The sequence below is a fragment of the Patiria miniata genome, unplaced genomic scaffold (genome assembly GCF_015706575.1).
Source record: "Patiria miniata isolate m_02_andy unplaced genomic scaffold, ASM1570657v1 HiC_scaffold_7, whole genome shotgun sequence".
Classification (NCBI taxonomy): Eukaryota; Metazoa; Echinodermata; class Asteroidea; order Valvatida; family Asterinidae; genus Patiria; species Patiria miniata.
The window spans coordinates 7,079,113-7,093,849 of record NW_024037074.1 but is presented as its reverse complement, the minus strand read 5'-3'; the positions used below and the strand labels follow the sequence as shown (position 1 = coordinate 7,093,849).

Genomic DNA, 14,737 nt, shown 5'->3' with positions numbered 1-14,737 from the left:
TTTTCAATAAAATCAATCCTGTTTAGAAAATGGTTAACATTGTACATGTATATGATGATATAAATCGAAAACGAATAGTCGATAGGGAATTTAAAGGTAATAAACATGTGCTTTTGCTGTAATTTTCAGAAATGGATGGATTTAGGGGTTAGTATTTTTTGGCAGATATTGTTACACTGACCTGTTCAAAGTTTTGTGGAAAAACAAAGAAAAAAAGTGTTGTTTTTGTCGTTTGGCTCCGTGACCCTACTTCAGACGAAGCGGAGCAATTTATAGATGTCGGGGAATTGTCAGGTCAGGGAACCAGACTAGCTGGCCTGCCTCCGTTCAGGGATGTATAACTGAGTATTAACAAAATTTGGACTAACTAAATGTGGTAAATTGGGGGCAGTATTTGAAAAAAAAGGCAGATTTTTCCAACGATGGTCAGCCAACCATCGTTGGAAATTGATACAAAATTCCATTCTTTTAGAAACGACAGCATACCAGGTGCCATGATTTCACATGATTCTTGAGACTGTTATTCACTTACAGTCAAGTAAGGTATTTCGGAATAATTTGGAATTTTGTTGTTATTGTTGGATGTTTGCAAATGTTGTATATTACCTTAAAGCACAAGCTCAGTTGAAAAAAAAAAAAAAAAAATGTCCCCCAGGTGAGGGAGCGGAAGGAAAAAAGGCTGAAGATTTTGAAGATTTCTGATGACTGTCATCCTAAGATTTCAGAATCTTGTCTCGTCTCTCACGAAGTCCCACACGTGTTGATTCGTATCAACAAATCAACAACCCTACATCCACGCCGAGATGTGAAACTCCAGGTGATGGTTCACCTTTAGTCTGTCCAAAAATATTACAGTTGGATAGCTTTACAGCTCGCGTGTTTGGCCGTTCAGCGCTGGCGTTTATTCCGTCCACTTGGGACGTGCCCAGATTGTAATCAGCTTCTAGGGTTACACCGTGGACCTGCCGATGTTTTGCAGGCATCTTGTTTTTCCGTCTTCCAGTAGTCTAGAATTATTGATGAGCTGCGAGTAAATCTTGGGGTCTTAAAGACCAGGTATCCGGTTTCAGGAATCTCCATGTCTTTCCCGATTTTTCTTCTTTTTTTGACATTTTTTGATGGGCTTGCTTTACTGGAGCAGTTGTTTTGTTTTTTGGTTGATATGTGGGAGTATTTTTTTCTACATCTTTTTCACTAATTCTTTTAACCTTGAATGACTTTTTCAAAGGTGACTGAAGTCCTGCAAAACACCACATGGGAGTTCAAGTCCCAAGTTTCTGAGTGCTTAGTGATTCCGGTTCTGTCCAATCCAAGCCTTTGCCAAAAAGAAGAAATCAGTTTTGAAGTCTAAAAGCTGGTATATCCGTGCTCTGCTAAAAAAAAAATATCTGTTGGGTTAAAATGACAGAATCATAAAATACTGGAGAGAAAAAGGTATCCGACGTAAAAATGTCTTCTTCAAATCAAATGTATAATTGATTCAGTTTTTGAAGAAGATTATTTTGCTATTCTTTCAATGTGAAACAACAACATTTGTGGCATTTTTATATCAAAACAAACTTTTACCTTAGATAGCCAAAGAAATACCTCATCTTGCGAATGAAAATTGAAAGAAATTTCTGCTGCTGTTTTTTTTTATATTTTGTTTAGCTGTACTTGAGCTAGAGATGTGCATATTTGGTACCGTGCTCATGCTTAAGACTCCATAACCACTTCATGCATTAATCTATCTCTCCTTGCCTCACCATAACCATCTTTCGTCTAGCCTTCCATGATCATCATTTTCGGTTTCCATCTTAAGAAAAACTGAACATTTTTCCCCCCTGTTCCCCTCAATCCGAAGCCTGTTGCATGATGTATCAACTGCCCAGAGGGACATCATACAGTCGGAAATTACTTGTAAATAAGTCATGTTGGGAATTTGGTGCGGATAGGACTCGTAGCTGGCTAAGCCACCGCACATAATTTACAACTGATTGAGACTTCAACATTGAAATGTCCTTGCCCCTTCTAAGTCGTTAGAAGACTTGTGCTTCTTTGAGGTTCAATATCCTAGCTTATATGGGGAAAAAATGGTTCCATGTACCCAACTTATGTGCTTGTAAGAACTGTTGCGGGAAAATGGGATAATTTTTAGGTGTTGATTACTTCAAATGAAGGCAGCTACAGTAGTTGTTGATCTTTATTATTATTTTTTTTGCTCTGTAATCAAAGTAATCTGCTCAGAACCAAGTCATTGGTGGGATCCATATTTGCAACAGGACTGGATTTTTATCCTGCAGTGCTGTTTATAAAAGTATTCTTTCACAAATCTTTAAGATGCAAAACAAATATCTAACAAAAGTCTTTACTACAAACAGTTGTTGCAGTAACTTTTTTTGAAGTTTGCCAGAGTTTGATTTAATCTGAGTATCACCCGTTATCCACAGAGCCAAATCCTGTATAATGTCTGATATCTCCAGACATGCAAATTTATGCAAGCCGTGTGCCAGCCAATCGGAGTCGACTTTACTAAATCGTGACGTCATTTCATCCCAAAATCAGGACTAAAACTGTGATTGGTCAATTCGAATGCAGTGTTTTGTAATACAACAACAGCCAGGCGCTCATTCGCGTAACATGATACAGAGCTCTGTGACACAGTTTTGTTTCCATGTCTATGACGCGCAACGGGTGAATGACCGAAGACCTGATATAGAAAGCGCCTGCTGACAGGTCGATATCTAGGAGGTCAAGAGGCAGGGTCTTGCCTAATTAATCAGCAAATCTGTTCACGCGTAATAGACCATGCATGGCTTTCGCCATGGTCTATTACATAGACTAAGTTTGATTAAGCTCAGTTTGAGTCACATGAAGCAGCAAAGATGAACATAAGGCTAAAAGCAAACTGTTTGCGCTCACCAAAAATCAATCGATTACCAGTCTACTGTAACTACTACGATACAAAATCTACCTGTAATGAGTTGTCAAAAGGTTGAATTTTGAAAGAAGTGCTTAATTTTTAGTGGCAAGTAAGTTAACAATTGAATTGGGTTGTTCCGCCTGTTTCGTCAGTGAATTCCACAAAATTCATGTACTGAAAATATTGCGTTGAGTTACGTGCAAAAAGTTTCTTTTCAAAATCTAAAATATCCATTTGAAAAAAAAGTTGGAAATTTGCAAGGTTATCAAAGTTTTAAGAATAAAACAATATAACAGGTGTATTTGCACTTCATTTTTTTTTTACTTTATTGTCTTCTTTAAAAAAGTGTCTTTAACCATAAAAAAAACTTGCCGAAACTAGCTTTGGGCAGCCAGGAGAGATCGGATTCTAAAGAGAACAAAATGGCGTTAATCGCGTTTTGAAAATAAACTCTTCATGTTCAGGTATCTCATCTAGGTTTCAGTCTCAGTCTCAGTAAAGTGGGTGAGAGGTTCAGTACGTAGGGAATTGCTAACCATTGAAAACGAAGCACCTGTGGCGTTATTTATCGCAGTTTGTATCAATTCCTCTCTTTTTTTGGGGGGGGGGGTGGCATTTAAAATGCCAGAAGTCAATTTTGATGGACAGCCGGCAAAGCCGCTTTGTATCTCCACTGAGACTTGATCAAAGTCGACAGAAAGTTCAGCTCTCTTTTTTGCCCTTGCTTTTTGTCATTCCAGCTCATAATTATTGATGAAGAATCTTTTGCAGTTGTTTGGCGGAGAAGACGTCATTGCAGTTCATGTTTTATTGATGAGTGGTCTTTATTTAGGGTGGAAGACGTCATTTTAAATGCCTGATTGTACTGCAGAGGGTTAAAAAAGTGGGGCAGCATGGACAGTAAAAAGTTGAAAAGCGAGTTTGGTAAAATCCTACAGCAGGGCAATTCCAACATTGTGTAATGTCCATGGCTGAGCTTTTAACCCTAAAAGGGCCAGGTTATTTTGACCATCTCTCAGCTGGGGAGCATCCCCTAAGATCTCGGCCATCAAGTGGCAAAAAATTGTGAAACTTGGTACATGCATAGAACAACTCATCATAAACATACCCAAGAAATTTCATGACTATAGGTCAAAGGGTTTTGGAATTATGGCTAATTAATTATTCATATGTAGGAATGGTAACTCTGTTCTGTGTACACGACGTATATGGGAAAAGTTTTCGTGGCACGTAGAGCTGGAAAATTTTCACTGCATAGCAACCCGTGGTCCGATTGTTATGTTTTTGGTATCAAAAGATGTGCAAGGCTTGAAGCTAATAAGTCATAACAGCTCGGGTCGCGAAACAATTTTTTTTCAAGGCTATCGTGAAAAAAGTTGAGGCTCCCCCCCCATTCTTTTTAGGGTTAAGACCTCAGTGAATAAGCCTGAAATTTTATTTTTCAAATCTATACATCCATCATCTAGTAATAGTCAAGGAGATTACAGGCGAGGAAATTTGGATCATTTCTCTGAATCATTCATTAGATATCGTGGTAAATTGGCTTTGTCATGGACATTACACTGCCTTTCATTATGCTGGAAATTGCCTGGCGCCATTTTCTCTTTCCCTACTTATATTTTGTAGTACTTAGCAAAAGACTGCAAATGGCTTCATTGACCTGAAACAAAAAGTGGTTCAAAGGGATATTGTTATTGAAGAAGAACACAAAGACTCAGCAGTAGTGGAAAAATAAAAAGAGAAGCACCGTGCCCAGTTTCAGGCAGTGAAGAATCTTTGCATACTGAAACAGAAATCTTTACAATAGCGGTTAGCTTGTTTCAGAGTTAGCGAGATATTTTTGGCTTGTGTCCAACTGTAAGCGTGGATTCTGTGGAAAGCACAGAGTTATTGGGCTAAGATAAGTAGAGTATAGGAGTCATGAGCACGAAATTGAGACCTGTTTCTAGTTCTGCAGCGCCCCTCTAAACTTTGCCGTCGGTGTCACCAAGTAATTACGGAAATGGGACCCACAAGAGTCTAGGGGGCATATGAAGCGTGTAAGAATTGATTATATGCCAGGCCTGTTTGCCTAAGAGGTGTTAAATATCCCAATGTTTGAAGATTGGCACGGATTAGATTGCTACCGGCTCAAGTCTCCGGTCTTTGGGATGTTTTGCCACGGTGGCGAAACCTCATTTTCGGAGAAGGAGAGACTTTGGTTGATTTTGTGTCAACCTTGATGGACTTCGTAAATTGAAAAAAGCAGAGTTCATGAATATGGAAGGTCTGATAGAACTAGACCGAAGTCACAACTAGACAGGCAGGCCTAGGGGTAAAGCCGGTCCCAGGACACACAAAAGTCTGTTGAATTGATTCAGAATTTCATGCTGATGGTCTACACAATGGGCTGGTATTTTGGCATTATGGGGTAATCCTATACAATGACACTGCCCGACTCATAAGTGACAGGCAGTCAGTCGGTCGGATAGGTACAAAGAAAACTTTAGGGTGGCACTCTGGGACCAGCACCAACAACAATGCAAAAAATGATCAGTGTTTTCTATATAAACACTACGAATTCACTCCCAACTTGATATAAAATCAAAAGGCTTTCGGCAATTGCTAAATAATAATGGTATATCCATCGGAATCTTCACCCAATTTCCGTATGTTTTTCTCTTGTCTCTGATGTAGATGTACGGCATGACCTGGCTAGCAGACCTGCGTCATTTAATAGGAGAGCTGGAGGTGCTTATCATGCTGACGTCGGCAATCTGCCATGATCTCGACCACCCAGGATACAATAACGCTTATCAGGTAAGAAGAGTTTGTAGTCCAATCAATCACAAGTCATTACAAGTCCTCACAAGTTGCCCTACGTAATAGCAAGTTTTTTCCAAGTTAATCACAAGTCAATAAAAAGCCAATCAGAAGTCATCACAAGTCATCACAAATCAATCGGAAGTTATCACAAGGCATCATAAGTCAGTCAGTTTTAAGAAGTAACCAGAAGTTATCAGAAGTCATCACAAATCATCACAAGTTATCACAAGTTATCACAAGTCAATCAGATGTTGTCACAAGTCATCACACGTCCATCACCAGTCGTCACAAGTCATCACCAGTCGTTACCAGTCAATCAAGAGACATCAGAAATTATCGCAAGTCAATTGTCACAAGTCATCACAAGTTATCACAAGTCAATCAGAAAGTCAATCACAGCTTGTCACATGGCATCACAGGTGCATCAGTTATTGGCCCTGACCAGCAAGCATGTACCTTAAATCCCTTACTTTAAATCTGTTGTTTGCGTTTGGTAACTTAAAGTTCAAAATTGAGTTTTGCTTTTTGGCAGGGATCATTCCTACGCCCGTAGTTCAGTGCCTTCAACAACATAAATGTCTCTCAATTTGTTAGGAGGTAGGAAATTCTGACAAGAAGCTGATGCTTTCAACCCCAGTTTCTTTAAAAATCAGACTGTTGCAGCCATCACCCCACAGATCACTAAGATTTGCTTAAATTAAAACGACAGTGAAGACACAGTATTTTTTCGGGTAAAGCTGTTGTCTTGGTTGTTTTCTCAAACTGACCAATAAGAGGACACCAGTCCACTTTTAAAATAAGCATTCAGCTTTGGACGTAATTGCACAAAACTTGTCCAAAAGTGCTTGTGCCATTTCAAAAAATTATTTTGTTGAGTTTTTCTTCTGTCGTTAACAGAAATCTTTCCATTTTTCCATCCAGGTGAATGCAAGAACAGAGCTAGCACTCAGGTATAACGACATCTCTCCCCTTGAAAACCACCACTGTTCTGTAGCCTTTCAAATTTTGGAAAAGGTGAGTAATCCAAGTTTGGAGATCTAGTGTCCATTCATTTTCTTTCTGTTTCTTTGGATTTATTTTCACCTTCCCTGGGCAGAAATGGTCCAAGACCTTATTGGTGGCAGGATCAAGAGAATTTTCTTGGGATAATCTTTAGTTCAATTAATAAAAATTTGGGGAGGGGCCTAAGGCCAAAAAAAAAAAGTCTCCGGTTTCTGGTATCGAGCTTGCCCAAAAAGTGGTGTGGCGACGCGGCTTTTTTGCTTCAAATGTCGGCTGATGACTGCAAATGGTGCCCGACTAAACTTAGTGCAAATATATGCGAGTCCAGAGAGGCCACATAAAGCTTATTCTCGATCATAACCCCATCTAAAAACACGTTAAAATTGTGCAGCAGCAGGATTCCAGTCAAACCAGTGAGTTTGGCGGTTTTGAGACATCATCTTTTATTGGGAAAAAAACTTTTTCATTTTGCCGACGCGCATGGCTACGGCGACGCGCGCGCATACCAGAAACCGGAGACTTTTTTTTTTGGCCTAAACATCCTCACTCACAGCAGAAGGTGAATTGGGGAGGATGCAGCTACAACATGGTCGAGCTAAAGGCATATAAAGGCGCCTCAGGCAGTCGCTATGTCTTACCACAGAGCACAGCCAGATCAAAAGTGTTAATTTTTCTGGAGTACCCGGAGAAAAACTGCGTGCGCAGACTGGTTCGTGCGCATATAGCGCGAAGTACTTGTATATGGATGACTAATTCTATTCTGTATGTGCTCAAAGCCATAGCGTCTTTGCGTGTCAAGCGTCGTTGGCAATGCGTTCAAATGTCCCTCCCAGTGGTCTCCCCCAACTCTCCCTTTCGTACCGTTGAGGGGGTACTTGTTCGTTGAGCCCACACATGTACAACATCACGCAAGTTTATCCTAATTTTCTGGTGTCTTTCTCACAGCCTCACTGCAACATCTTCAAGAACATGGGTCACGAGAGATATAAACGGGTACGCGAGGGTATGATCAGCTGTATCCTAGCAACAGACATGGCCAAACACAGTGAGATCCTCAATAAGTTCAAGGCCATCGTGCCGGAGTTTGACTACTCCAGCAAAGACCACCTCAACACGGTAATCACTGAGCTTTTATTTTTCTGTTGGTGCAATTAATTTTTTAATAAACCAGAATAATAATAATAATAATCCACAACCAAATAAAAAAAAAATTGGACAGAAATTGATACAGGTTTGCTTCCTGAATATAATGATGTATTTCTTCCTGTCATTTCATCTTTCCCATAGCCCAATAATTTTTGATTGCCAGCCGGGCTATTTAAAGAATAGTTTGACTAGCCCGCTGCTGTTTTGACAAGCATTTAGCTAGCGGGCTACCGCTAAAGTCGAACCCTGTTTCAATGATTTTTCGAAACTTTAGAACGAAAAAAATGTTTCGTTTTGCCAAAATTTCGGTAGCCAAAATAGATTTTTTTGATTTTGTTTTTTGTTTGTTTTGCTTTGGATTATAAATGATTCTTCCAAGATAACCTGTCCAATTTATCTCTTTTTTTAACCTTTTTCTGTATCATTGAATGAATTTGGGTCACAGAGTTCCAATTCTTAGCAAAGTTTAGCCATTTCAATTGGGAATCCTAAACTTTCTTTAACCCTAACACTAAAATCTTTGTTTCTATTTTATTCTCCTTGTAGTTGATGCAGATCTGTATCAAGGTAGCTGACATCTCCAATGAGGCCAGACCGATGGATGTCTCAGATCCATGGATAGACTGCCTACTACAAGAGTTCTTCAACCAGGTACCAAAACTAGTCCTTTCAGATTTTTGGAGGGGTGTGTTCTTGATTTCCTCAACTTGTGGCTCACAGACGCTACACTTCGGAGAGCTCAACTAAAGCCGCCTTTCTATATGCGCATATTTTTATCCGTTACGCTTCCGTTGCATGGGCGTTGCTTTATATCTGTTGAAATCGCTCCATGGAGCAATTCTGATGGACGATCGAAACGGACATGCAACGTATGCGTCCATATCAGAAAATATGTGTGCTGCATTATGAGATTGATTTTTAAAATGAAACGCAAACATTAAAACGGATTAAAAAACGTGCATATAGAAAGACGTCTTAACACTTTCTTCCACTCTTACTGGAGAAAGGAATGTGAGAATTTTGATTAAGAATATATTTGTCACAGAAATCGTGATGTTAATTAAATTCAAGAAAAACTTTCAAATTTTCTCCAGTCGTGGATTGAACCAGGTTTTGACATAGAGGGTGCTAGAGACTCCCACCATTCAACTATCTTCAATAATTTTAACTAATGCCCTGAGTTTTGATATAATTGTCATGTTAAATATTTGAAACAATTGCACTTGAAGATGTATAACACCAAAATTAAAGACTTCCAAGAACAAAGGTTTAAATGAACATATTTGTGCTCCTGATTATTGATTTGATAATTGCTCTTTGATGTGGCACATTGGAATCTGCTTGTCATGGTGTATTTCATTATTGGCCCTAAACTTCCATCGCGACCCCTTGCCACTTGTTAACCCTTTAGTCCCAACACCCCAAATCACCCTACCTGGTCCTCCCTGTAATGTCCGAAAACACTAGAGCAATCATTGGTTTTAATCCATCAGTGAAGTAAGACGATGTAGTACAGGTACTTTGGTATATGACACATCATGCAAAGCGTAATTCAAGCTTCTGTGTCATTTTTCTCCCGTGTATCACCACAGAGCGACGTTGAGAAGCTGGAAGGGTTACCGGTGGCACCCTTCATGGACCGGGAGAAGGTCACCAAGCCCTCCTCACAGACTGGTTTCATCCGGTTTGTTCTGCTTCCGCTCTTCGAGGCCATCGGGGTATTACTCCCGAAGCTGGAGGTAGGTCTGGTGTTGTCAAATCCCATCACAATTTTTCACAAGTGTACAAGTCCATCACAAGTTCCCAAAGCCCAAGTTAATAAGCCTTTTCGGAGTTCCAACTGCGCATTCGTAACCTGTGACAACGCGCATTGTTTGTCTCAAATGGCCTTTGACATCATCGCGCCACTGACTTTACAAAAAGGCTGTTTATGCATTGTGGGTACTGTCAAAGGGCATTTGAGACAAACAATGTGCATTGTCACAGGTTACGAATGCGCGCAGTTGGAACTCCGAAAAGGCTTATTCAGAAGCTTTTCAAATTAACTGGGACAGGTGTTTTATTCGAGTCCGTTACATGTCCTCACGAGTCCTCACGAGTCCTCACATGTCCTCACAAGTCCTCACAAGTCCTCACGAGTCCTCACAAGTCCTCACAAGTCCTCACAAGTCCTCACAAGTCCTCACAAGTCCTCACGAGTTCTCACATGTCCTCACGAGTCCTCACGAGTCCTCACAAGTCCTCACAAGTCCTCACGAGTCCTCACGAGTCCTCACAAGTCCTCACGAGTTCTCACATGTCCTCACGAGTCCGTCAAATGTCATCCAGTCCCAAGTCAAGTCACAACCTATTCAAGTGAACTGGAACAACTTTTTAATAATTATATGGAAATAATAGAAACATTTAAGAGAACTGCACTGGTTAAAGAAAAATTTTTGGACAGCCATTTCTGAGCCTTCCCTTTTCTTAAAGTGAGTAATAAATTACATTATTCCGGTCCTAGCTGCAAATGGACTAGATCATCCTCAAAACACTTAGCCTTGTTTTTGAAATATTGACCTGACGGATTGTCGCCTACCGCCAGCTGAGCTGAATTGGTGAATTTATGGCTCAAAATAATTACTGGTGATTTTCTAGCAACGTTTTCGTTTGAATCAAGAATAATCGTTTCGCAATGCATACTGAAAAAGCCATAGCATAAAGACTGTAATGCATTTTGAGCCATTCACATTTTTAGGAAGAAGGGGTAAATGTTTCATATTTTTAATTAGGGCTTAATTAAATTAAATTAATTATGCTCTCCAGGCCATGTTTTTTGTCTAAGAAAAACACGGGTACCTGCGTACCTGTAAAAGAAATGTAACCCCAAAACTTAAGTCTCGGAAGTTGCTGTACAGATTGTTCATAAAGCAAGCATGCAACTTTTCCTCGGACCCACTGATTTCCTTGTTTTTTACTTCTCATGAATGCCATTACAAATCGAAAAATACTGTACAAAGTCTTATGCGGTTTGGAGTTTCCTCGTTTTTTCCCTAAATTTCTAGTTGCATGCCTGATAAAGGTCCGCAGGATAATACTGCCACATCGGTACATCAATACAGTAAGATACAAGTGTGAACAGTGAGCTCAATATGTGTGAGCTTCACGGTGTAAATTTCATTTTCACAAGTGTCATAAACATGTCTGTTTTGTTTTTCTATCTAGCCTGGTTTTCATTTTGAAAGTTCTCCACAAGTGTCATTCAGTCTCTTTCTTTTACATTGTCTGAGAAGTTACTAAGTAATTTGTAAAGTTATTACAGGTACCTGATCCCATAATCTAGAAGCAGTTCCTGACATCAGCGGTCGGGTAGTCGGGTACCCGGTTTCAAAGCTCAGCCCTACTAAAGTGTATGAAAAATAAATATGCATTGAAAATGGACACTTAAGACAGGTAGAAACTGATGATTTTCTTTCTTGCTTGTAGGAGCACATAATTGAGCCAGTACGGAAGGCCCTCAACTACTACTCAGAGATGGCCAAGGCCATGGAGGAAGAAAAACGGAAAAAGTCGGAGAATGACAAGACGACGACGCGACAAGCCAACGGCGAGATGCCCAAGATCAACGCCACGAACGGCGCCCCCACGCCATCCAGCAAACAGAACGGCGAGGCCGCGGCGCCCACGCTCGGCAACGCCACGGACAAGAAAGTAGTCAGAACAAATCTCACGACGTCAAAGGTTGGCGGGTCGTCCAAGATGAGGGGCAACCCTAAATGACACCGACTGCTCTCGGTTCACTTGTAAATTTCTTACATGTACAGAGTATTATAAAATCAGAGACTTTCTAGCAGTGTTTGTTGCGGATATTCTCTTTGTATCGGTTTTATTTATGAGCTAAACCAATAACTGAGTGGAGTGACGCGACAAATAGGGTGAGAGAGACGGTGCGAGATGTGGAGAAATACATAGTGCAAGACAGATGCTTGCATTTACAGTGTGTGTGCTAAATATCATGGGTAGATTTTGGCATGCTACCCCGTTAAACATGACTGAATGTACCAACTTCACAATGGCAGTAAGTTGTTATTGTTCATGCCCAGGTTACACGTGGCCTAAGTTGTGAATGAAAATTGATTGGTTCGATCGTAAACCTGCAGTTTACTGTGCAACATCAACATTGAACTGGGAACTGCAAACTATGCTTTTTAAAGCTATAGTCCATCATTTGCAGCTATCCAAAAAAGTAACTGGCGTAATTATTGTTGAAAAACATACTGGTTGAAAGATAGTAAGGGGACTAAACTCCCTGTGAAATTATCCTTTCTGGCAAGTTCTCATTTTGAAGAAATCAACGAAAGAAGGCATTTCCAACGGTGCGTCTTAAGAAGCACCGTGGGAAAATTTAAATTAGTAGTTCGTTTTGTTATTCGGCGCAGCGCGCGCAAGCATTGGCACGACGCACAGGCGTGCGCGGTTGCTATAATTCGTCGGATCAGTGCACGACATCGCGTAAAGCTGCAATCAAAACAATTCAAAACATGATTTAGCAACTTTTGATTTGAAATTGAGATCCTAGAATGCTGTTTTTCTCGGAATATACAGCTGAAGCTTAGCTGAAACTTCATCGTTGTTCAGTATCCTTCATTAGATTTTGAACACTTTTGTTGCTTCAAACGAACAAAATGCACAAATTACAAATGATGGACTATGTCCTTAACCTGATAAAAACTTGAACTAGCAAATTTGGATGCCTATAGGATCAGTCAATGCTGCCCTCTATCAGGGAAATGCTTCTAATGTAACGGAAATGAGGCCCTTCAAGAGGGCGTGCACAAAGCAAATGAAAACTTGGATCGGTGTAGTTTTATCAAGCTCCATAGCTCCATGCATGTACTGCCTTGAAAAAAGTAGACTTGCTGTTCTGATTCCAGTGGGGATAATGGCAACACGAGCGCTGCCATTGTTTTTTTTAGTTACTTGGTGCTGTATAAAAAATTAAAATGACCCCCCCCCTGGAATTTTAATTGCATACTTAAACTGCCTGCTTTCTTGCAAACCAGCTGATCAAACCCCAGGGGAACTAGCTGCATGCTATTGCAATGCCCTCATGATGTACATGGATGACAAAGTCACCGGTGGAAAGACAACAGCCTTGGCTTGCCAATGCTGCAAAAAAGAGAAGGAAAAAAGTGTGCTAACTAAACTTTCTTCAATTTTGTTATAAACGGTTACCAATCTTAACATCAATGTAGAATGCATTACTGGTAGCTGGTACTCGGCTTTCCATTTATCCATCTTCGAAACACTACTTTTGGCTTGTCAGTTGAAAATTAGTCGGACTCTTTTTCCGATGGCAAGCAGACATACTTTCCTGCGGGTAGCAAAATTCAACCAGAAATGCATTTTCACTGCTCTCAATGTAAACTCAGTGGACATTTAAGACAGTAAGACTGTTTCTTAAAGGGAATATACAACATTTGCAAACATCGAAAAATAAAACTACCAAGTTTTTGCGAAATACCTTAATAGGATGTTGGTAAATGACAGTCTAAAGCATCCTGTAAAATTATGGCACCTGGTATACTGTCATTTTCAAGAAAAGTGGTATTTTTGTATCAATTTCCAACGCTGATCGGCCGATCAGCGTTGGAAACAACTGGCTTTTTTTCAAATACTGGCCCCAATTGACCATTGCACTTGTTTGCAATCGATTACAAACCTATGAACGGGTACGGGCCAGGTAGGCTGGTTCCCTGACCTTACAATTCCCCAATGTATGTAAACTGCTCTGTTTCTTCTTATATGGAGTCAGGGAACCAGACTACAGGAAAATGATCGTTTTTCTTGCTTTTTATAGCATTTTCGAACCCAAAACCTCCAAAAAGTCAGTGTAACTATATTTGCTATATATTTCCAACCCCCCAATTCCATCCATTTCTGAAAATTACAGCAAAAGCAAATGATGTATACTCCCTTTAAAGAAGAAACTGATTAAGCACAAATCCTAAATGGACTTTATTATCATAAATGTCTTAAAGATGAGATCATGATTCGTATTTTAGATATATATATATAAAAAGATGATACCTCCGGTTGATTGGAAAAGCGAGTCGTTTTGCTGGTGTGATGTTTTGAAATGAGATGGGTTGATCTTGGGTTGATGTGTCTTCTTACTGTCAAAGCACAAAGCTACAATCAATATGCTCGTCTGCTGAAGATGTAACAGCCACGTTGTTTAATACTTGATACTTGTTACAGTGTTCGTATTCTAAGGTGTTGGTTGGTGATCTTTGAGTTGGTGCACCATAAAATCATGTATTGGCTCCGTTCACGAACAGAGAGGGCGCTCTTTGACCACTTTCAAAAGACCATTGCAATGGAGAGTTTATATAGCTGGCTCAAAATGGTTTAATTTTTTTAATTTTTTAATTAAGAGTACCTTATTATCGTAAGCCCAATATACCAATCCGATTTTGAAATCACGGTGACGGTTTTTGCAGCCATTGCTGGGACGCTTCCAAGCCTGAATATCAATCACACGTGCATTTTGTTTAGCTTTGTTTAAAACACGTAGACTTTCACGATACAAGGCCTCGCGTAGGCAAGGAGAATGCTACAGCTCAGCCGCCCCTGCGGCTGTGTCAACCAATAGGCCATCAGCCTCGGTCCAAAATTTTGGCCACTGGTATCAAATGAGGGGAATAATCGTCATAGCGATTTTTGGCAAGGTATACACCTCCATAATTGGAAAATATGTGATGGCATTGCAGCGGTGGCAGCTTTTTGGGTGTTATCACCCTTTTTTTCCAAAATGTTCATCAAAATGCTTGTTACCACTCTAGGGGCGGTATATCTTGCGCATGCGCACTCTAATCATTTATGCCCTGATTTGATACTGGC

The 14,737-nt window shown here is 40.1% G+C and overlaps 1 protein-coding gene across 1 annotated transcript in view; it reads left to right on the top strand.

The window, feature by feature from the left end:
* LOC119744300 (high affinity cGMP-specific 3',5'-cyclic phosphodiesterase 9A-like) overlaps positions 1 to 11,987 on the top strand; it is a 96,413-nt gene extending 84,426 nt beyond the window's left edge. Inside the window, exons 8-13 of the mRNA XM_038220168.1 lie at positions 5,579 to 5,701; positions 6,629 to 6,721; positions 7,655 to 7,825; positions 8,402 to 8,506; positions 9,448 to 9,594; positions 11,321 to 11,987. Of these exons, the coding sequence (XP_038076096.1) occupies positions 5,579 to 5,701; positions 6,629 to 6,721; positions 7,655 to 7,825; positions 8,402 to 8,506; positions 9,448 to 9,594; positions 11,321 to 11,614 (933 nt within the window). The 3' untranslated portion in view covers positions 11,615 to 11,987. The remainder of the gene's footprint in view (positions 1 to 5,578; positions 5,702 to 6,628; positions 6,722 to 7,654; positions 7,826 to 8,401; positions 8,507 to 9,447; positions 9,595 to 11,320) is intronic.
* The last annotated feature ends 2,750 nt before the right edge of the window (positions 11,988 to 14,737 follow it).